We start from the raw sequence: 22,536 nt of genomic DNA, 5'->3' as shown, positions 1-22,536 counted from the left end.
GGTGTTAACAAACATCATAACAGTACCGTCAAGGAGACGTCTAGGATCTAGGATTTACAATCACCTCAGAAGCCTAATGGGAAAATGGTTGAGACGCCCGAAAAAAGGAGATCTCCTTCTTTGTCTCTATCTGTCTCACACGCGCACGTAACTGTAATGTCAATCAATAGATTTAGTTTTTTGTTTTCCTCGCTGTCTGTACACAGGTCATTAACAATGCCACTGGGAGACTCCTTTGTCTGTCTCCTTTTCAGTCTGTTTGAGAGTGAGCTAGACTGAACCCCCCCTCTCCCTCTCCCTTCCCCCCACCCATTTCATTATGTGACATGTTTGAAAGCTGCATCAAATAATTATATTTTTATCTTGTTTTCAGCATTACAAAAGCATGGCTTATGAAAGCTAAAATAACATTACATCTCTGAGTGTATCACTTAAACAATGCCATTTTAATTGACACACAAACTGCATGAAGTACAACAGAAAATTCAGGGAGAATATTCATAGGACCATTGTATTAATGATCTCACATGGAAGTGTTTGAGTGGATGGTGTTGCATCTTAGATGCTGGGTTCTTTACTGATGACTCCAAGACTTCGCTAATTGTAAAACAACTGTCACGTTCGTTATAGCGATGAGACCAAAGCGCAGCGTGATTTGAATGGATCTTCTTTTAATAAAGAAAGAACACGGAATGAACTATACAAAAACAACAAAACGAACGTGAAGCTATATAATCATAGTGCTGACACAAACAACTAAACATAGACATAGATAATCACCCACAAAATACTCAAGGAATATGGCTGCCTAAATATGGTTCCCAATCAGAGACAACGATAAACAGCTGCCTCTAATTGAGAACCAATCTAGGCAACCATAGACATACAAAACCCCTAGACTGGTAACAACCCCATAAACATACAAAAACCCTAGACAGGACAAAAACATATAATCACCCATGTCACACCCTGACCTAACCAAAATAATAAAGGAAACAAAGAATACTAAGGTCAGGGCGTGACAACAACGGAATACGTTTATTTCACACTCACACAGTTAACACAGCTAGCCATCACTCTTTGCTGCTTCAGCCCTACTAATAACCCTATTGCCTTCCCAGGTGACCCCCTCCCTTGCCTCTCATTAGCCAATCACAATCTTTGGAGGGCAGTAACCCAATTACTATTAGTTAATTAAAACCATAACCCTCTTTGGAATTAATATGATTGGTTATTCTGAATAATAAGGTTCCAATACACCACAGATGGTTGTGAGCATCACTAGAGAGTAAAACAGAAGGATATCAGGGTTCTGCTTGGGAACAACCAGCTTGGGGACAAGGAGTAGATCCAAAGACGGCAAAGGAAGTAAACACTAAGCCCAATCACAAAACAAGGGGCGCTTTGCATTCTTGGTCATTGCTTCAGTCGTGGCAACAACAACACAACACATTGCACTGCTACACTAAATATGAGCCAACAAAAAAACAGCGAACTCCTTATAATGTGGTCAAATCAAATAATCATACATTTTTTTAAATACTATTTTTTTGTAAAGTCTGAAGAAACAGTTTTCAAAGAGGTTTATAAGCATGGCATTGGGCCTCCACCACCATGAGTAGCCTACGGTCCCTCACTACTCTTCTACATCACAGGAAGCACATACAAAAGACCTGATGAATCAACCTCAGGTTGGAGTGGTTCTGTTCTATTCTGCTCAACAGCCCCATCTGCCTCCTCCACTGTTACTGTTACATTACTGCTTGTATAGTGACCTCAACACAAGCACTGTTGTAAAGAGCTGGAACAAGGCCTTCTTCTCCCTCCGTACCTCTCTTCTCAAGAGTTCTCAGCTCTATTCTCTCGCTCATATTTCGTCTGTTAACAAAGAATCTGCATTCTGTTCGCATAAAAACTCTATATTTCAACATCCACAACTAACTAAAAAGCATTCATCCCTCACTATTTACACTCACAGGCCAGTTTATTGGTACACCACCCCGTTCACGAAAATTGATTTCTCCTATAGACAGTGAGTCGCGTGGTCGTGGCTTGCTATATAAAGCAGGCAGACAGGCATTGAAGCATTCAGTTACTGTTTGATTAAACGTTAAAATAGGCAAAACGAGTGACCTAAGTGACTTTGAGTGTGGTATGATTGTCGATACAGTTTCTCAGAAATGGCCACCCTCCTGTGCTTTTCACGCAAGACAGTGTCTAAGGTTTACAGAGAATGGTGCAACAAACAAAAAACATCCAGCCTGCGGCAGTGCTGTGGGCAAAAACAGCTCGTTCGTAAGAGGTCGAAGGAGAATGGCAAGAATCGTGCATAACAGGCGGGTAACAAACAGACAACTAACAGCACAGTACAACAGTGGTGTGCAAAATGGCATCTTGGAATGCACAACTCGTTGATCCTTCAGTTGTACAACTGACTAGGTATCCCCCTTTTCCTTTTTCCTTTCCTTGTCATGGATGGGCTATTGCAGCAGACGACCACACTGGGTTCCACTCTTATCAGCTAAAAACAAGAAGAAGCGGCTCCAGTGGACATGCGATCACCAAAACTGGACAATTGAGGAGTGGAAAAACATTGCCTGGAACATGACAGCGAGTTCAGTTTACTTAAGCAGCCTGCGCAGTCCCCAGACCTCAACGCAATAGAGCATCTTTGGGATGAGATGGAACGGGCTGTTCACAGCATAAATGTACCACCATCTATTCAATTGTTTTAAATACATTATTTTGTGTACTTTTTACCCCTTTTTGTGATATCCAATTGGTATTTTTACAGTCTTGTCCCATCGCTGCAACTCCCCTACGGACTCGGGCGAGGCGAAGATCAAGAGTCATGAGTCCTCCGAAACATGACTCTGCCAAACCGCCCTGATTCTTGACACACTGCTCACTTAACCTGGAAGCCAGCCACACCAATGTGTCAGAGGAAACACCGTCCAGCTGGTGACCGAAGTCAGCTTGCAAGCACCCAACCCGCCACAAGGAGACGCTAGAGTGCGATGGGACAAGGGAATCCCGGCCGGCCAAACCCTCACCTGACACTGGGCCAATTGTGCGCTGCCTCATGGGTCTCCCGGTCACAGCTGGCTGTGACACAGCCTGGGATTGAACCCGGGGTTGTAGTGACGCCTCAAGCACTGCAATGCAATGCCTTAAACCGTTGCGCCTCTCGGGAGGCCTCCACCATCTAATCTTCAGCAACTGCATGATGCAATATAGTTAGCATGGACCAACATCACTGTGGAATATTTCCGACACCTTGTAGCATGCCCTGAAGAATTCAGGATGTTCTGGAGGCAAAGGGGGGTCTGACCAGGTTCTAGATGTGTGTACCTAATAAACTGGCCATTGAATGTATACCTTCAACCAGAGTGGAGACAGATGACATTGTTAATCCATAAACCTCTCTCACCTCTTGCATCATCCTCCATTGCAATGCAGTTTTGTTCCCTTTGATAAACCTAAATTCTCCAGTCATTGGATCATATAAATACACTCTGGCTTCCATTTCTATATAACACACACACACACACACACACACACACACACACACACACACACACACACACACACACACACACACACACACACACACACACACACACACACACACACACACACACACACACACAAAACATTCTACAGCGTTTGCCATGTGAAAGCCTAAAGCCAACAAGCAACCCACACATCAACACAAACACCTGGCCACAATCCTGACCCCTCCACCTCCACCCATCTGAAATGGCTCATTACCAGTAGACAAATCAATTGGCTTCACTCTCTGAACGCCCACTTGTGATTACGAGAGACTCTCTATAGACAACCCTGAGCCTGGCAGGCAGCTATACAAATCTCAGCCTGGAAGGCAGCTCAACACTTCTCACAGACGGGAAGCCAATGTACACATCAGACATGGCTGAACGCTTTCGGACAAAAACAAAGATCCATAAATCAAGTGTTTCTGGCTGGGTGAGGAACTGAACATTGCACTAAGAGGAGTAACCACTTTATGCTTGGTGATTGTTGTTACCACACAAGAGCTGACTGGGCTGTTCAATCACACACTGAAGGATAAACACCTTGGGGTTTAGGAAATGGTTTCACAAGGAGGAAATTAAAAAGAGAGAATATGCTCAGTAGAACTGGGCAATAGGGAGGAGAGGAGAAGAGAGGGGGGAGCAGAGTGAAAACAACAACACTTTCATTGGCATCACTAAGGAAACAAAGGGAATAAGACTTCCTTTGACGAAAGCAAAATCAAAGAACCCAAAATATCTGGCTCCTTTCTCGAGGCTCTGTAACACACTGTGTACATGCTGCTGACACAGGGCTCATGAGTAATCCTTTGACATACACTGACAGCAAACAATCTCTACCACAGGTAATGAAGACCACTGACACTGGTCAGGGCATGGTTTTATGTACAGCCTGCTGACCACCAGACATGTCATAGTTTATGGTTCAACTTCAGTCATCCGATTGAAGAATGCTAAAGGATGATATCATGTAACCTAACCTGTATTCCACTTCAGTTCTTTATACACGGCTTACGGTGCATCACCCAAAGGCTCTCCTTGACCTGAGAAGTATTCATTAATTACACCAGCAGTAAACATGGTAGAAAATGGTGTCCTTACAACAGTAACAAAAGCTTTTATAAAGGCAATCCTCATGAAAAACAGCTAAGAGGGTAAGGGTTACAACAAAACATTAACTCTTAAACTTTTTTTGTGTGCGTTTCTCCAGAATTAGGAATTCCTTCATTGGATTTGGTTAGAATTAATGGGGAGGTAAACCTGGTGTGTATTTTTCTCCCCCTCCCCAATCTAATCCCTGTGTAATCCAGGGGTGGTGGGGCCAGGGTCAGCCTTTATCAAGTTGTATAAACTAAAACAGTCCTAGTTTCCAAATGACAACCTCTGCTGTGTTAAAAGGCAACTAATGTTAATAATGCTAAATAATAGTTGAGTGCCACTCAGAACATATTGTAACCCCTATACAATGAAAGCCCTTATTTCTCCAGCCATCAATGGGCTAGACTTTAGCTTTCATGACCCAGCACAATCAATTGTCTAGACCAGGTATTCCCAAACTGGGGAATGCGTACCCCCAGGGGTACACGCAATACCGTCGGGGGTACACCAAATAAAAATGTGATTCACATTAAAAAATATATATATATATGTAAATACTTTTTTTTCCTTCACATTTTCAAACAGTCCATTTATGTTTTCCAACAGGGCTATACATTTGGGTGAGGTTTTTTTCTCGGCTAAGTAGCCTCGTTTCACTGCCAAAAATAAAATTTAACCATCTAGTGTTCAGCGAAATAACAACACAATGTCATATACAGGTAGCCTAGTCAAATAATTAACATCCAATCACATTAACCGTTACACTAACGGTCTGTATGTAGCCAAACGTAGCTGCTGTACTGATGGTGCAAAAGCCATGACAGGGCGACATAGTGGTAACACGTGTGCAAGCAGTTGCTCCTGATGCCACTTGGGTACACTGCAGCATCCACCGAGAGGCTCTTGCTGCCAAGGGAATGCCTGACAGCTTGAAAGACGTTTTGGACACTATAGTGAAAATTGTTAACTTTGTTAAAGCAAAGCCCCTGAATTCTCGTGTATTTTCTGCACTCTGCAATGATATGGGCAGCGACAATGTAACGCTTTTACAACATACAGAAGTGCGCTGGTTATCAAGGGGCAAAGTATTGACACGTTTTTTAAATTGAGAGATGAGCTTAAAGTTTTCTTTACTGACCATAATTTTCACATGTCTGACCTCTTGTCTGATGACGAGTTTCTCACATGACTGACCTATCTGGGTGATGTTTTTTCTCGCCTGAATGATCTGAATCTAGGATTACAGGGACTCTCCGCAACTATATTCAGTGTGCGGGACAAAATTGAGGCTATGATTAAGAAGTTGGAGCTCTTCTCTGTCTGCATTAACAAGGACAACTCACAGGTCTTTCCATCACTGTATGATGTTTTTGTGTGCAAATTAACTCAAGCTTACGAACAATGTCAAATGTGATATAGCGAAGCACCTGAGTGAGCTGGTTGTGCAATTACGCAGGTACTTTCCCAAAACGGACGACACAAACAACTGGATTCGTTATCCCTTTCATGCCCTGCCTCCAGTCCACTTACCGAAATTTGAACAAGAGAGCCTCATCGAAATTGCAACAAGCGGTTCTGTGAAAATTTAACTTAATCAGAAGTCACTGCCAGATTTCTGGATGGAGCTGCGCTCAGAGTTTCCTGCCTTGGCAAATCGCGCTGTTAAGACACCGATGCCATTTGCAACCACGTACCTATGTGAGAGTGGATTCTCGGCCCTCACTTGCATGAAAACTAAATACAGGCACAGACTGTGTGTGGAAAATGATTTAAGACTGAGACACTCTCCAATACAACCCAACATTGAGGCGTTATATGCATCCTTTCAAGCATACCCTTCTCATTAACCTGTGGTGAGTTATTCACCATTTTCGATGAACAAATAAGGTTTAATATGTAAGAGGGTTAAAAAAAGAGCAAAATGATTGATTATTATTATGTTATTATTTGCGCCCTGGTCCTATAAGAGCTCTTTGTCATTTCCCACGAGCCGGGTTGTGACAAAAACTCACACTCATTATTATGTTTAATAAATGTATCGTATAGTGTGTGTGTGTGGAAAGCTTACAATGATGGCAAAAAACAACATTTGAGAATGCGCTGACCCTGGTGCTAGAGGGGGTATGCAGCTGGAGGTTAAATGTTTGAAGGGGTACGGGACTATAAAAAGTTCGGGAACCACTGGTCTCGGCAACCTCTCAGAGATGGACAAAAAGGTGACAAGGTTTGTTTGAGGTCGTTTGAGAAGGGGTGTTGGTGTTACAGTTGAAGTCGGAAGTTTACATACACCTTGGCCAAATACATTTAAACTCAGTTTCACAATTCCTGACATTTAATCCTAGTCAAACTTCCCTGTCTTAGGTCAGTTAGGATCACCACTTTATTTTAAGATTGTGAAATGTCAGAATAATAGTAGAGAGAATGATTTATTTCAGCTGTTATTTCTTTCATCAAATTCCCAGTGAGTCAGAAGTTTACATACACTCAATTAGTATTGGGTAGCATTGCCTTTAAATTGTTTAACTTGGGTCAAACGTTTTGGGTAGCCTTCCACAAGCTTCCCACAACAAGTTGGGTGAATTTTGGCCCATTCCTCCTGTCAAAGCTGGTGTAACTGAGTCAGGTTTGTAGGCCTCCATGCTCACACATGCTTTTTCAGTTCTGACCACAAGTTTTCTATAGGATTTAGGTCAGGGCTTTGTGATGGCCACTCCAATACCTTGACTTTGTTGTCCTTAAGCCATTTTGCAACAACTTTGGAAGTATGCTTGGGGTCATTGTCCATTTGGAAGACCCATTTGCGACCAAGTTTTAACTTCCTGACTGATGTCTTGAGATGTTGCTTCAATATATCCACATAATTTTCCTGCCTCATGATGCCATCTATTTTGTAAAGTGCACCAGTCCCTCCTGCAGCAAAGCACCCCCACAACATGATGCAGCCACCCCCTTGCTTCACGGTTGGGATGGTGTTCTTCGGCTTGCAAGCATCCCCCTTTTTCTCCAAACATAATGATGGTCATTATGGCCAAACAGTTCTATTTTTGTTTCTTCAGACCAGAGGACATTTCTCCAAAAAGTACGATCTTTGTCCCCATGTGCAGTTGCAAACCGTAGTTTGGCTTTTTTATGGCGGTTTTGGAGCAGTGGCTTCTTCTTTGCTGAGCGGCCTTTCAGATTATGTCGATATAGAACTAGTTTTACTGTGGATATAAATACTTTTGTACCTGTTTCCTCCAGCATCTTCACAAGGTCCTTTGCTGTTGTTCTGGGATTGATTTGCACTTTTCGACACCAAAGTACGTTCATCTCTAGGAGACAGAACGCGTCTCCTTCCTGAGCGGTATTACATTTACATTTTAGTCATTTAGCAGACGCTCTTATCCAGAGCGACTTACAGTAGAGTGCATACATTTTATTACATTACAAGAGACTCTGGTGGCGCAGCTAGCACTGCGATGCAGTGCCCTAGACCACTGCGCCACCCGGGAGGACCCGGTATGACAGCTGCGTGGTCCCATGGTGTTTATACTTGGTAACTATTGTTTGTACAGATGAACGTGGTTACCTTCAGGCGTTTGGAAATTGCTCTCAAGGATGAACCAGACTTGTGGAGGTCTACAATTTATTTTCTGAGGTCTTGGCTGATTTCTTTTGATTTCCCATGATGTCAAGCAAAGTGGCACTGAGTTTGAAGGTAGGCCTTGAAATACATCCACAGGTACACCTCCAATTGACTCAAATGATGTCAATTAGCCTATCAGAAGCTTCTACAGCCATGACATCATTTTCTGGAATATTCCAAGCTGTTTAAAGGCACAGTCAACTTAGTGTATGTAAACGTCTGACCCACTGGAATTGTGATACAGTGAATGATAAGTGAAATAATCTGTCTGTAAACAATTGTTGGAAAAATTACTTGTGTCGTGCACAAAGTAGATGTCCGAACCGACTTGCCAAAACTATAGTTTCTTAACAAGAAATTTGTGGAGTGGTTGAAAAACGAGTTTTAATGACACCAACCTAAGTGTATGTAAACTTTCGACTTCAACTGTACATGCTTCCCTATGTGTAAATACCCTTGCAAACTCTGATGGTGAAATAAGATTTTCAACTCAAGGGAGGCAGCAGTCATTTTAGGAGGCCAGCCAACACCTCAACCCTGAAGCAATTGTGTGCCAGAAATGTATTCCATCACACAGAATAACAAAGATTTCTACTACTGATCATATTTTTGATAGCTAACATACCCATTTCTGTGTGCATTTGGTGATAAAACAGATAGAGTACCTTTACCTTTTACATCTTTCCTGCTGCTCTGATGATGTGCTCTCAACTCCTCTGATTTGCAGAAATCAATACTGGCATAGCCAGGGTTGTTCCCCAAACCAGTCATGCCTCCCCCAACTGCCCCACTGTGGACGGATGTGAAGACATTGTGGGGAACGGTGGCTCCCCCCTCCAGTCCAGTCTGAGAGCTGTCCTTAATGGCCAGGTCCAGATCAATATAGTTAAGGCCTTGTTCAGCAGACCCAGAGGATGAATCCTGGGCTGCGGGTGCAGCAGGAATGGCACATTGAGACATAGCTGCCTGTGCATTCTCCCACGGTGAACCCCCCTCCTGCCCTCTGTGCCGATGAAGTGATGCTGCCTGAGCACTCTCCAAGAACAAGGAGCCTGAGGAGGACAGGTGGAAGGGGAGAGAGGGAGGAGTCATGATGAAGGTCTCAGAGCGGTGGCGTCTCCGTCCCAGTTGGTCACCCCTGTCAACCCTGTCTCTGGCCAGCCTGCTGCTTTGGTTCTGGGCAGGAGATGAATAGGACTTTTCTGAGGGAAAGACCAAGCCTGGCTCCTGCTCCATTGATGATCTTTGGGCAGCGTGCATGGCAGGCACTGCAGGGTTAGGCCCTGAACCCATGCTGAAGGCCATCTCTGTGTAGTCTGTATATGACGTGGGTAAGTCTGTTGGCACTGCTGCCCTATGCCCACCTACATTGCCCTCTGCTGTCCTAGGAGAGGGCCTATTACGGGCCAAAACTCGGGGCTTCGGGGCGATGGCTGGGGGCAGGCTGAAAGGTGATTTAACAGGGCTCCGGGGGGATGGGCAAGGGGAGTTCCCCATCCCCAAGTCCATGTTGACGTACTCAGCAGAGGCAGCCAAGGCAGCGGAGGTGGCCAGAGGTACAGAGAAGCTGCGGGGGAGGTTGGTGGAGCCACTGTGGCAGAGGGCTGGACGGTGCAGGGGCCTCGGGGTTCCATGGGTCACTGACAGTCCATGATCTGGCCCCCACTGGTCTCCTCTCCTGCACCCCACGTCACCACCCCTGAACACAATGCTGACATAATCCCCTGGGCTCTGAGGCACTGTGGGAAGGAGATTCTCCTTAACCCTTGGCAAAGTGTTAGCTTTAGACATGTCCACAGACACACTGAGGGGACGAGGCTTCATCTGCTGTCCCCCTGGGCCATGCGATGCACGTTTTTGCTGGTAGGATCCGTCCTTTGAGCGTGCTCCCCCATTCCTGAACCCGCCATTCCTGAACCCTGGCCCTGTTCTTGTTAGTCGTAGCCCTCCCCCTGTTGCCACTGATTTGGGCCTATCATCCAGGCTCTCACTGCTAGCTGAGCTGGAAGAGAAGGAGGAAGAGGAGAGGGAGAGTTGACAGCCTCCTGCAGGGCCAACTGTGGCTGTGTCCCTCTTGCTGTAGCCCACTTGTCCACCCTGATTTCCAGGACCGTCATGGTCGTGATGACCCCCCTCCTTTCTTTTCCCTTGATCTAAGTCATCTTCGAAGCGTGTAGAGAGTGTGTGTTTGTAGGATCGTGGCAGAGAGAAGTAGGAGTAGACCATCTTGGGTTGTAACTGGTTCTGTTCAGGTTGAAAGGGGGGTGTGCTGCAAGCCGAGCGGATGCTGATAGGAGACATGTTCATGTAGTCACTGCCAGCTCGGCTCTCCATGCTGCCCCTGCTCCCCCACATGGCCATTCCATGCAAGTCTGGGGAGCAGCTGCTGTTGGGGGACATGACCATGTAGCCCTCTGAGACAGGCAGGCAGATGTGCTGGGGGGGAGACACACTATTGTTGGGGGTCATGGCCATATACTCATCATCAGCCCCAGGTTTGGCACCGACGTCAGACACGGCCACAGATAGAGAGAGGGAAACAGGAGAAGCTGTCACTCCGGGTAACATGGCCATGTAGCCACTGTCCACTGGTGCCCCTCCTCCTCCTCCCACCTCTCCTCGGACCCCATCTGCCCTCGCCCGGGTCTCCCCAACCACGACCGCCACTGCGGAGCCCCCTGCTGCCGAGCCCCCTGATCCACGTTGTGACACAAAGGCATCCCTGCTAATACTCCGCGACATGACAGCGTACTCTTCGTCCTCATCCTCTTCCTCCTTCCTACGAGGGGCCAGGCGTTCGTGAGCAGCCAGGGGCAGGGAGGCCCTCTTGCTGAGGAGTCTGCGCTCTGCCTCACACTCCCTGCTGGAGGAGCGCCGCAGCATCCTGCGGCCCTGAGGACGCTGATGGGACCCAGGGATGCTCTCTCTCTGGCCCATCACTATGTAGCTGGAAGAGCTCTCTCCATGAGCATGGTGTCCCATCCCCCCATGGGACCCTCCTGGCAGACTGGGGACAAGCAGGGAGTGCTCTCCAGGGCTGGAGCCATACTCGTCTGAGGAGCCATAGTCACTAGGGGAGCCTGACACAGAGACTCTTTGAGGGACACGGGTGTAAGAGCAGATCGCTACATTTCCCATTGCCCCTCCGACTAGTCCACACTCTGAGCCATGACCAGAGCTGGAGGAGAGGCTCGGGGCTGGGGAGGGGGCTGGGTTGGGGGTGTAGCGGGCCAGGCTGAGAGTGATCTTAGCTGGGGTTGGAGCTCTGGTGGGCTTGGTTCTCAGGGTGGGTGTAGTGGAACAGGATCCATTCAGGCTGGGACTGGAACTTGCCCATGCCCCCCTGGCTCCACCTCCACCCTCCTCCATCCTTCCCCCGATGCTGGCTGTACGCGCCCTGGGGAACCCGTTGCGTGGTGTGGGTGAAGTGCTGGTGCAGCTGGCCCCACCTGCTCCAGGGGTCTCGGTCCGGGATCGTCTGCCGAAGCCCACCTGGCTGGGGGGTAGGTTGGGGTGGTGGCGGCGGGTGGGGACACTGATGGGGTTGGAGGCGGTGCCACCTCCAGCTGTAGCTCCCACAGACTGGGACTTACTGCGCTGGCGGAACTCCTCGCTCAGAGCCTTCATGGCCTCCAGCAGGGTCTCATGCATGTTCTGGGCCACCACTGAGTCCTCCACCTGCATCCAGAACTCCCCAGGCCCTGTCATGGCCGAGCGGCCCACTTCGATGAAGAAGAAGTTCTCAGAGTGGCCACAGCGACGCACATTCATCAGCTGTAGGACCACGGTGGCCATGTCAGAGTTGAGCTTGACGAAGTTGACCGTCTTGTCGGTCAGGCACAGCCGGTAGATGCCCACTAGGTTTCTGGCCTGGCCAAGCCCTTTAGGCCACACCTTGACCTGCCACACCTCCTTAAAAGCTGGGCCTGGAGGAGAGGGGAGTCCACACTCCCCACCACTGCCACAGTTCTCTGGGCTTTTACCTGCAGAGAATCACAACAAAGACACATATCAATACACAGCAAGACAAAAAACTATGCAAAGAGATATACAGTGTAGAGACAGAGAGAGAGACACACACACAGAGACAGAACATTACGACGGTTGACAGACAGGAGACCAAAATATTGTATACAATATTCCTATATTATCAAGGTCAGAAATAACGTCAGTTGTAGCACATACAGCACATTTAGGAACACCGCACCTTAACTGGCTTAAAAATCGCTGTCCATGTGAGAGACACATTACTATCCCCATTATTCATGCAGGCAGGTGTTGTTGCATGAATGCATTCATAAAAAACTATATTTGAAGACAGTATCATATAACAAAAACACTGCATGATGCTTAAGAGCATGTGGTGGAGTGACATTTAATATTGTGTGAATAAGGCATATTTTTGAAAAACATTTCTTTAACATTATTGGGTTGGTGCAATAAAGACTGTTTATAGTCATGAAAATGATCAATCTTTATAACCTACAAGGTGTCAATACTCTAATTACAGGTTATTACAATGTTATTACTGACCATCACATTGTAACTTCAGATATGTTTCATCTAACAACATTCATGCTCCACTCAAGAAACCAACATATGTGTTAGTGTAGCCTTGTTCTCTATACTGTATCTTAAATTGGGTTGTTCCACGAAATGAGTGCCTTTTGCGTTTTTAATTGAAATCGTAAACCCTGTTACAGTCAACCCTGTTGATTTGTTTGGCACTTAATAGGCACTTACTATAGTCATTTTTTAATTGAACCTCTTGAGATGGAAAAAAAACGTGTTTCTTATTAAGTTGAACATGTGCTCTTTGACGATGTTAAAATTAGGTGAAATCAAACGTTTTTGGGACCAAGTTACACTACTTAAAAGGTACCCAATTAGTGGAATGACCCAATTACATATGCCTACATAAATAGAAAATACAATAACTACGCCCTTACAATAAAGACAAACGTAATGTTGAGGAAATGATGTGCCACATTATTACAATCATTATTCTGATTTTTTATATCATATTACTACTGAAATGATAGCAGTGGGAGTTAGTGTCACAGCATAACAACCTACTGTAAACACGGCGGAAACGAATAGAAACCCGTTTCCAAATGAAAACACGGAGATGCTGCGGCTCTCCCCCAAGCCAGCCAACGCCATAGCACAGAAATGTAGGTTATGCGCACGACGTGCAGAGTTATGTGTAGAAAAATAAAAACATACAGCGGACTACTCGGCTGCATCCTCTGCAGTAGCCTAGACTATGCGCTATGAATGATGGCGTCCTGCAGCCTATTTGGTCGCGAATAAGAATACAAAAATTCCATATGCTGGTTCATGCACGTTTGCAATAATGTTGTAGGCTAACATGCAGGAAAATGATGAAAAACATTATAATTATGGTTATTATACTGCTGAGACAGAGCGCATGCAGCAGTGGTCCACCACCCCATTTGAACTGCTATGCACCTGCTCATATGTTGATTTATAATAGCAATATTCTGTATACAATGGACTATATATATATATATATATATACTACAAAAAGCATCACACGTGTGATGGGCTATAAAGGATACATTAACAAGATGTCGCGTTACAGATGTAAATGTCAAATTGATGTCAATCCAGAATGGCTAGACCAACATTGGCCCATGCAGACTAAACGCGCAAGGGGAAAATTGAGCATGTATAGTAAACCCTTGTACTACGGCTTACATTTCCACTGAAGGTCCAGCATGGCCTGGTACCATTCATTCTGGACCTCCTCACTGTCAGCTGCAATGGCAAAGCTCTCCCCGCGGGTATACATCACTATCATGTGCTTGTTCTTGGAATCCGCCCGCTTGTTGATGTTGAAGCAAGTCTCCAGATTCAGCGCTTTTTTTGGGACAGGTGACTTGCTTTGGAATTTCTTCTCGTTCTCATAATATTCTAAACGGGCAGGGCCCTGTTCCGAGGCTTCCCTCAAAACGAAGAATCGCCGGTGCATAGATTTCTGCTTGCGGAGATACCCGCTTTTCCGAACGTCCTCGTAGCTCTGCTGCTGCTGAAGCAGCTCCGCAGCCTGGTTCTCCATTACTAGGCAGGTCTCTTGTTTTGCTTGCTTAAAATCACCCCCACTAAAACGAGCAGGCTATTAATTTATTATAGCCACATTACTATTTTCCTTCTCATCGTATCCATATAGTGAAGCATCCAACGCGCGTGCGTTCAGAAAAAGCGAGCTAATTTGAACATGTGTTATTTCTATAAATCAACCTTTTCCCCCGTCTGCGAGCACACACAGACTGGCACATGCGGCGAGTGACGCCTGCACTGCTCCCTATAGCCAGCCTATGCTGCTTGCTGGAGTATTATGCCCACTCCTACTCAGTCTGTTTACTGTAGCCTGGCCTTCTACTACTCTGCATTGACTGTCACATTGATGCTCCTCTATGCATGTTCATCTGCTGCACACTAATATTGAAACGTCAGTCAAATGACTGTTTGGGTCTTGAGATTGATAGTGGGGCAAAACTGAAAGGACATTGCGTTCAGTTAAGGTTAATTATCATAAAATACACGATCTCGGGTTCTTGTTTACTGTAGGCCTACTAAGAAAACAGAAATATTGGCTATTTTATTTAGGCTATCACAAGCCAGTGATCGCATGTTTTACCATCGATGGACTGATCAATAAATATACATAAATTAGCCAATTAGGCTAAGTCATGTTCTATTTAGCCGTTATATGTACTTACAGAAATAATCCCCTTAACTAGTCAAAAAGAGAAAATAAGACCAGACATCTACGGATTACATTTTTGTGAGCCATATCATTCAATTTCTATACCTAACATTTTTTTATTATTCAATGCGGAATCCCTTCTGACCATTGACAGATTTATCCAATCATGTTTTCATCAGAGCCTTTGCGACACCTGTTGGTCACTCCCTGTATGGGTTTGTATGGGTTTTGCACATTCTGTGGGCTATACATCAAGCAGCCTGCACGGTAGTCAGCGCTGAACGCAAAAAGATTGATGCTGATTCAGCACCCACGGCCGTGAACAGCGCCACGTCAGTTTTTCAACGTCATAAATGTTAACAGCGCTGCGGTCAACGCTTCAGCACCATGAGGATAAACAGCGCTACGGTCAGCTCTTCAGCACCACGTCCGTGGACAGGGCCGCGGTCAACAATGCAGCACCATGCCAGAGTTTTCACACCCAGAGGTCCAACAGGCTAAGGGCCTCTTTACACGACATAACTTTTGATGACACAAACTATGTCCAGGAGAGATACTTGGGAAGTGTAAAGAGAACGATCTAGATACAAACCTCTCTTTAATAAGAGATGTCTACATCATATACCCCCCTCTGAGTGGTACAGTGTAAAGACAATGGCTCTCCCACACCACATGTCCCTGCAATAACTTAGTTATCTTAATAAATGTCAGTGTTTCCCTTTTATGAATTATTTATATACATAATTTGAATTGCTATCCTTGTTTTGTTTGTCTATCAATGGAGGCTTCTTAGAGGAGCAAGGGGAGGACCATCCTCTGTGAATTTCATAAAAATAAAAACAGTGAAACATTAAAAAGTTATGCGTTTTAGATAGAACTATACTAAATATATTCACATCCCCAAATAATTTATTAAAACACACTGTTTTGCAATGAAGGTCTACAGTAGCCTCAGCAGCACTCTGTAGGGTAGCACCATGGTGTAGCCGGAAGACAGCTAGCTTCTGTCTTCCACTGGGTACATTGACTTCAATACAACACCTAGGAGGCTTATGGGTCTCACCCCCTTCCATAGACTTACTTTTTTCCCCACGGAGGGCAGAGTGTCTATGGGTTTTCGCTGCTCCCTTGTTCTTGATTGATGAATAAGATCACTAATGACTAAATGACTCCCCTCACCTGGTCGCCTACTACGTCTTCATTGAAAGGTAAAAACAAAAACCAGACACTACTTAGCCATTAATGGAATGAGTTTGACACCCCTGTCTGTAGGCTTTTTGTCTGCTCGTTCTGAACAGCTCTAAATGATCTGTGTCATTGTGTGGCTGCAGGTGAGAGGCCTGTTGACTCTTTGGAATTCCATTCCCCTTTCGCCTTAAGAATTGCTAAATTATAGGAATTCAAATGAATATCATAGGAAATTCTGCTCTCATCTTTGCAATCACTAAAATACAGTGGTGTAAAGTACTTAAGTAAACATATTTGGGGGGTATCTGTACTTCGCTTTGCTATTTACATTTTTGACAACTTTTACTTCACTACATTCCGGAAGAAAATTATGTATTTTTTACTCCATATATTTTCTCTGACACCCAAAAGTACTTGATACATTTTGAATGCTTAGCAGGACAGCAAAATTGTCTAATTCACACTTATCAAGAGTGTTGGAGCGTGCCCCTGGCTATCCGTAAATAAAACATGTAAAATAAAATGGTGCCGTCTGGTTTGCTGAATATAAAGAATTTGAAATGATTTATACTTTTACTTTTAATTCTTAAGTACATTTTAGTAGTTACATTTACTTTTGATAGTTAAGTATATTAAAAACCAAATACTTTAGTAGGATTTTACTGGCTGACTTTCACTTTTACTTCAGTCATTTTCTATTAAGGTATCTTTAATTTTACTCAAGTATGACAATTTGATACTTTTTCCACCACTGCTAAAATACGTGGTAACATTAGGCAAGGAGTAAGGAAATGTAAGAAAAGTCAATGATGGAAAATGATAACAATAACCTTAGGCCTACTACTGTAGCAGCAACAACAACATCAATTGCTCATCATCATCCTCCTCATCTATCAATCAATCATACAGTCAATAATAGCATTTTTTCTAACATAAAGGCATAAGATACACAGCCTATTTTATAGCTGTAGGCCTACAGAATTCCAACGCCCTTTAAAAAGATGTCAATTCCTCCTTCCTCACAATGATCACATTAATGATCTACTCACTCTGATTTGCCAGTAGTCATCATTTCAAGGAGGGTATGAAAGGAAGGATGTATTATGCGATCTCGTACTCGCGGTTTCCACTAGTTACGACAGCCACAAAGTGTATCGTAAAAATTAATGAAAACAAAAAGTCGATTTTTGGTATTAAAAGGTTAGACACAAAGTCAGCAGTGTGGTTACGGTTATGGTTAGGGTTTAAAATCATTTTTTAAGAATGGAAATTGTAGAAATAGGTGGGGGGGGTCATGACTTTGTGGCTGTGGTAACTAGCCATTCGAACATGGCCAGTTGATTTGAAATAGATGGCCAACAAACACTCAAGCCAGAGTTTAACATTGCGTTGCTTTTCACTCAATGTATTTCACACGACTTGATAAAAACACAATATCCAACATATATATTACACATTCTGAGTTTATGTTAAACGTATTCTACTTATATGATCTATCATATAGTCTCTTGAAAGATATTGCTGGTATAGGCTACAATGTGAATGTATAGACAACGGTTGGCCCTAACAGCAAACAGGAAGAAGAAACTTCCGTTCTTATTCGAGGAAAGATGCTAACTGGAAAGCATGCAACAATTCTTTAAATGCCACTTGAAATTATAGTTTTCAATTATTTTGTGACTAAGTGTTAGCTACAGACTAAATGATTTACTTGCTAGGTAAGTGAACTAAACAAGCAGAGGGACAGCGTTCAGTCAGAGGCAAGGGGGGGTTAGCAGCTTTCACCAAACAATCGTGAGCACACTTCCAGATGCACTCAGCCAGCTGTTTAACAATCAGGACAAGCTAAAATACTTAGCTACTAGCTATCTTGTTTACCTTGTTTGAAAACATATCTGGACTTTAGTATTATTAATAACTCATGACTTGAGGTCAGAATTTGTTCGAGGGTAACACGAAAATGTCGGCAAACTTGAGTCCTCCAAACACGGCGTTGGTAGCGGAATTATCATTTTCGTTTCAGGATGAATTGACTGCTACTATTCAAAATGCATTAGGAGTAGCAGTGGAGGTAGCTGTGGTTGAGGTTACAAAACTAGTCGGCCAAGTGTTGAGGGACGTGCGGGATCAAATGCACGAGACGCTGCGGGACAATAAGTCCCTAAAGTTTCGCTTGCAAGCAGCCGAACTTGAATTATGTGCAGCGCGAGGGGAGGAACGTCAAGTAGAATCAATAATAGGGGACAAAGCCAGTACCAATAGTAGAATTCAACAGGTTCATCAGCAGCTGAATTCTCTAAACGTCTCACAAAATACAATCAAATCAGGAAGAGAAGGAGAGCATAGAGTTCATGAATCCAATCATTCTCTTCATACAAAAAATGTTGAGGATAGGTATGGAGGATTTGAATCAGAAGTTGCTGATAACCCTGCATATCTTACCGAATCGTTTTGTGAGATCCGTGAGGATGGTCGTATCTGCACTCAAGATATTAAACCAGATTTATTGGGCAAGTCGACTTTAAGTCAAGGAGATGCAGCTGGTAAGTTGGACTGTCATTCACTACTGTTGAACTATTCACATTTTAAATGTTCTGTAATGTATTGTTTACACAAAGCTATGATGCATGTTCTCCTTATCAATATTTTGTTACAGAGACTAAAGAGGTTCTCCCAAACATATACTCAGACAACCATGAAGATGTTGAACATTTTAACCGAGCATGCACAGAGACAACCGCAGGACATGACACATCAACAGTTGACAGCCATCCCTTCCCTGAAGTTACCACGAAGAATGCAGAGGTGAAGTATCTGGTTGAAGTGAAGGTGGAATCTGCAGACCTGGGATGCAGTAGGAACTCTGGTCCCCACACCGAAGGAGGAGAAGAGGACTACTGTCCAGACAGTCTCTCCTTGGCTCAAACTAGGCTGCTGGAGGATTGGAGGCCGGAGGCACTGCAGCTCCCTCACAGGGATCCAGACTCATTCACCCCCTCCACTAGCCACTCTCTATGTAAGTCCCTCACTACAGACTGGTTTCCACACACAAATTAAGCCTACTCCCGGACAAAAAAAAGATATTTCAATAGAAAATGTTTAGTCCCGGAATAGCCTTAAGTTGTGTCCGGGAAACCAGCCCAAAGAGTTCTGTAGTAACTAGATTTGATCTCATGTTAGGTGACAATGATAGTTTTTCAAGTGGTTAATCCATTTTCTCTAATTTGACTTTGTAGCGGACTCCCCAATCTTCAACCCAGACATTCCAGACTTGGACATCTTATCGTCTTCTTCAGCCACAGGTCTCCATGCAGGCTTTGGTAAGCAGCAGCAGTACCCACCCAGAGAGACTGCTGGGGCTTCCACCTCTCACTCACACCAGATGTACAGCCCTCAGATAGGTGAAGTGAACAACATGGCTGCAGCACAGCACATCTGCAAGATCTGTGGAGAGAAGTTCCATCTGTCTGAGGAGCTGCGGCGACATCGTAGTCTTGTTCATCCGAAGGATATGAACAAGCTCCCCAAGCGCAACCTCTACCCCCCTGGGCGTAGCCCGTACCACTGCTCCCTGTGTGGTCGAGACTTCAACCGCATGGAGCACCTGAAGATCCATCAGCGTATTCATACTGGAGAGAGGCCTTATGCCTGCACAGTGTGCAACGCACGCTTCCGTCACTCTTGGGCTCTCACAAGACACTTCCGCATTCACACAGGAGAGAAGCCCTACACCTGCAGCCAGTGTGGGAAAACTTTCCGAAACTGTGGGGGACTGCGATTTCACCAGCGCACCCACTCAATGGGAGGGGTCGGCTGATAAGGTCTTCATGAAAGACTAATGGAAGGAAAAACAGGAAGCAAGGAAAGCACTGGGGATATACAGAGAGACTGGTAAAAAAGGATGGTATTAGCTTACTGTACGTGTTAAAAGAAATTTAGCCTGTGTCTTTTATCGGAAGGAACAGAAATAATTCAAATTGGGGGCAGAACTCTGAGTGCAGCACAGTTGATGTGGTTCATACAAGGTGAGGAGCATCATTGATGATGTATAGACAAATGTACAGCTTGAAATATCCTGTTAAATATGACAATCTGTTCCCATACACATTTACTCAGCTAGTGTTTTGTACGATGGCTTGCTTATTTTACTGTGTTGCCAACTGACATGTTTCTGTATTAAAACCCCACAAAACAAATACATCCTTTGTCTTTATCTCTTGCTGAATGTATTATGTCATATATCAATCACATTTGCAATACAGAAACATGATCTTCAAACATTTTGTTCCTATGATTCTAGTGTCATGTACAACAGCATTGGCTAATAACAGCTATGTAAATAACGGGGTCAAGTCTAAAAAGGAGCATTACTGCCACCTACTGTACTGATCTGGGAGTTCCTCAATGATTCAAATCCATTTTTATTTGTCACATGCACCTAATACAACTTGTAGACCATACCGTGAAATGCTTACTTTACAACCCCTTAACCAACAATTCAGTTCAAGAAATAGAGTTAAGAAAATATTTACTAAATAAACTAAAGTAAAACATTAAAAGTAACACAAAATCACGAGGCTATGTTTTTATTTATTTAACCTTTATTTAACTAGGCAAGTCCAGTTAAGAACAAATTCTTATTTACAATGACGGCCTATCCCAACCCTAACCCGGACGACGCTGGGCCAATGGGACTCCCAATCATGGCCAGTTTTGATAAGCCTGGAATCTAACCAGGGTCTGTAGTGACGCCTTTAGCACAGAGATGCAGTGCCTTAGACCGCTGCCCCACCCAGCGGGGGTACAGGTTAACCGAGGTAATTTGTACATGTAGGATTCAGCTTTAGTTAAGGATCTTACAGTTCCTTCAAAGTATTCAGTTACTGTTCTCTCTTTTCAGCTATGTGACAGCCTCAAAAATGATACTCCTGTGTAAGGGTCTGCAGCGAATCACAGCCAGCCACCAGAGAGAAGCAATTGTAACCACAGGACATGTGACAGAGTTGATGGACACACTATGTTCATCAATGGACAGAAAGTTCCACAGAATGGAATATAATCACGTGCTATCAGAAACCGCTGCACTTGACCCCAGGTTTAAGAAGTTAACCTTCAGTGATGCCAGAGTGATTGATGAGGCTCTTCAAAGAATAACCTCAGCAGCAGGGAGGGACAGCCCCAGCAGTCAGCTGGCTCAGGCACCAGGGCAACAGGAAGAAGAGGGATCAGATGGAGCAGAAGCACCAGCAGCAGTGCCACAAACATCTGCTGTTTGGATGCTGTTTGACGAGAGAGCAACACAAAGGAATCCCTTAGCAGATGCCATAACGGAGGTCCGATCCTTTTTGGAAGAGCCCCTCCTCCAAAGATCTGCAGATCCTTTGAGCTGGTGGAAGAACAAGGCCTCTGTCTACTTATGGCTTACTAAAGTCATGACAGGGAAACTCTGCATAGTGGCCACATCCGTTCCCTCTGAGAGGGTCTTCTCGAAAACGGGACAAATAATTACTGAGAGAAAAAACGCATCAGCTCCTCGAAAGTGAGGCAGCTTGCATTTCTGAATGCAAATCTCTCATAAAAGCAAAATATGGTCAGCATTGCTGTGTGCTGCTGGTTATAACATGTCAATAAAGAAGAGAGAGAAAAGAGGGACCAGTTTAATGTTTTAAGTGGGATGCTGCAGATTTGCAAATTGTTATTTATTTTTCTTTGATATGGTGCAATATTCTATTATGCTGTTCAGATTGTATTCGTTTTGAATGGTTAGATGTATGTGCACTTTGTTTATATACGTTAAAAAGTTATACTTTAAATGCAAATGTTTAATAGCATTCTTTTTCATAACAAACCAATGCATTTTTAAATACATTGTGGTTAAGGTAGAGTATGACTTCATTTAATAATTTAATTAGAATTGTTTTAACACCAATAGTCAAATAATCGCAAACTGTTTGACTTGAAAAAAATATTTTAAAGAGCCATTTGGGAGCCAAAAGAGCCGGCTCATTGAAAAGAGCCGGAATGCCCATCACTAATTTACATCCAGATGTGTGCATTATCAGACTGTAGCATCAGGGGCAGCCCCGAACAACTCTTAGGGTCTGTCACCAGACCACAGTTTAGGAGGCTGTACCCTCTACTTTCTACACTCAGCATAAAACATCTTATGCACTACTCTGACTCTAGCCACTTCAAATTGCCTCTCTTGCACCGGACACTTTCGATCCCCAGCACATATTAAGATTGGGGGAAGGTGGTGCTTAAACTACTTCGCCTTGAGTGCATTGCACGGATTGGAAGGGGGGGGGGGGGCTTTGGCTGAGAGTTTCTTGGTTGTC

At 44.3% G+C, this 22,536-nt stretch overlaps 2 protein-coding genes across 2 annotated transcripts in view; one reads left to right on the top strand and one right to left on the bottom strand.

Moving 5' to 3' along the window:
- The window catches only part of LOC120043800 (insulin receptor substrate 1-B-like), a 37,301-nt gene extending 22,942 nt beyond the window's left edge, over nt 1-14,359 (bottom strand). Inside the window, exons 1-2 of the mRNA XM_038988366.1 lie at nt 13,999-14,359; nt 8,949-12,260 (exon numbers count right to left, since the gene is read on the bottom strand). Coding sequence (XP_038844294.1) covers nt 8,949-12,260; nt 13,999-14,359 — 3,673 coding nt within the window. The remainder of the gene's footprint in view (nt 1-8,948; nt 12,261-13,998) is intronic.
- A 3,428-nt stretch (nt 14,360-17,787) lies between these two features.
- Nucleotides 17,788-20,674, top strand: LOC120044299 (zinc finger and SCAN domain-containing protein 5C-like). The gene is made up of 3 exons (XM_038988911.1): nt 17,788-18,741; nt 18,855-19,214; nt 19,435-20,674. The coding sequence occupies exons 1-3, from the start codon at nt 18,159-18,161 to the stop codon at nt 20,013-20,015; spliced, it is 1,524 nt and encodes a 507-aa protein (XP_038844839.1). The 5' UTR covers nt 17,788-18,158; the 3' UTR covers nt 20,016-20,674.
- The last annotated feature ends 1,862 nt before the right edge of the window (nt 20,675-22,536 follow it).

The sequence above is a fragment of the Salvelinus namaycush genome, chromosome 3 (assembly GCF_016432855.1).
Source record: "Salvelinus namaycush isolate Seneca chromosome 3, SaNama_1.0, whole genome shotgun sequence".
NCBI lineage: Eukaryota > Metazoa > Chordata > Actinopteri > Salmoniformes > Salmonidae > Salvelinus > Salvelinus namaycush.
This window is presented reverse-complemented; position numbering and strand designations above follow the sequence as displayed.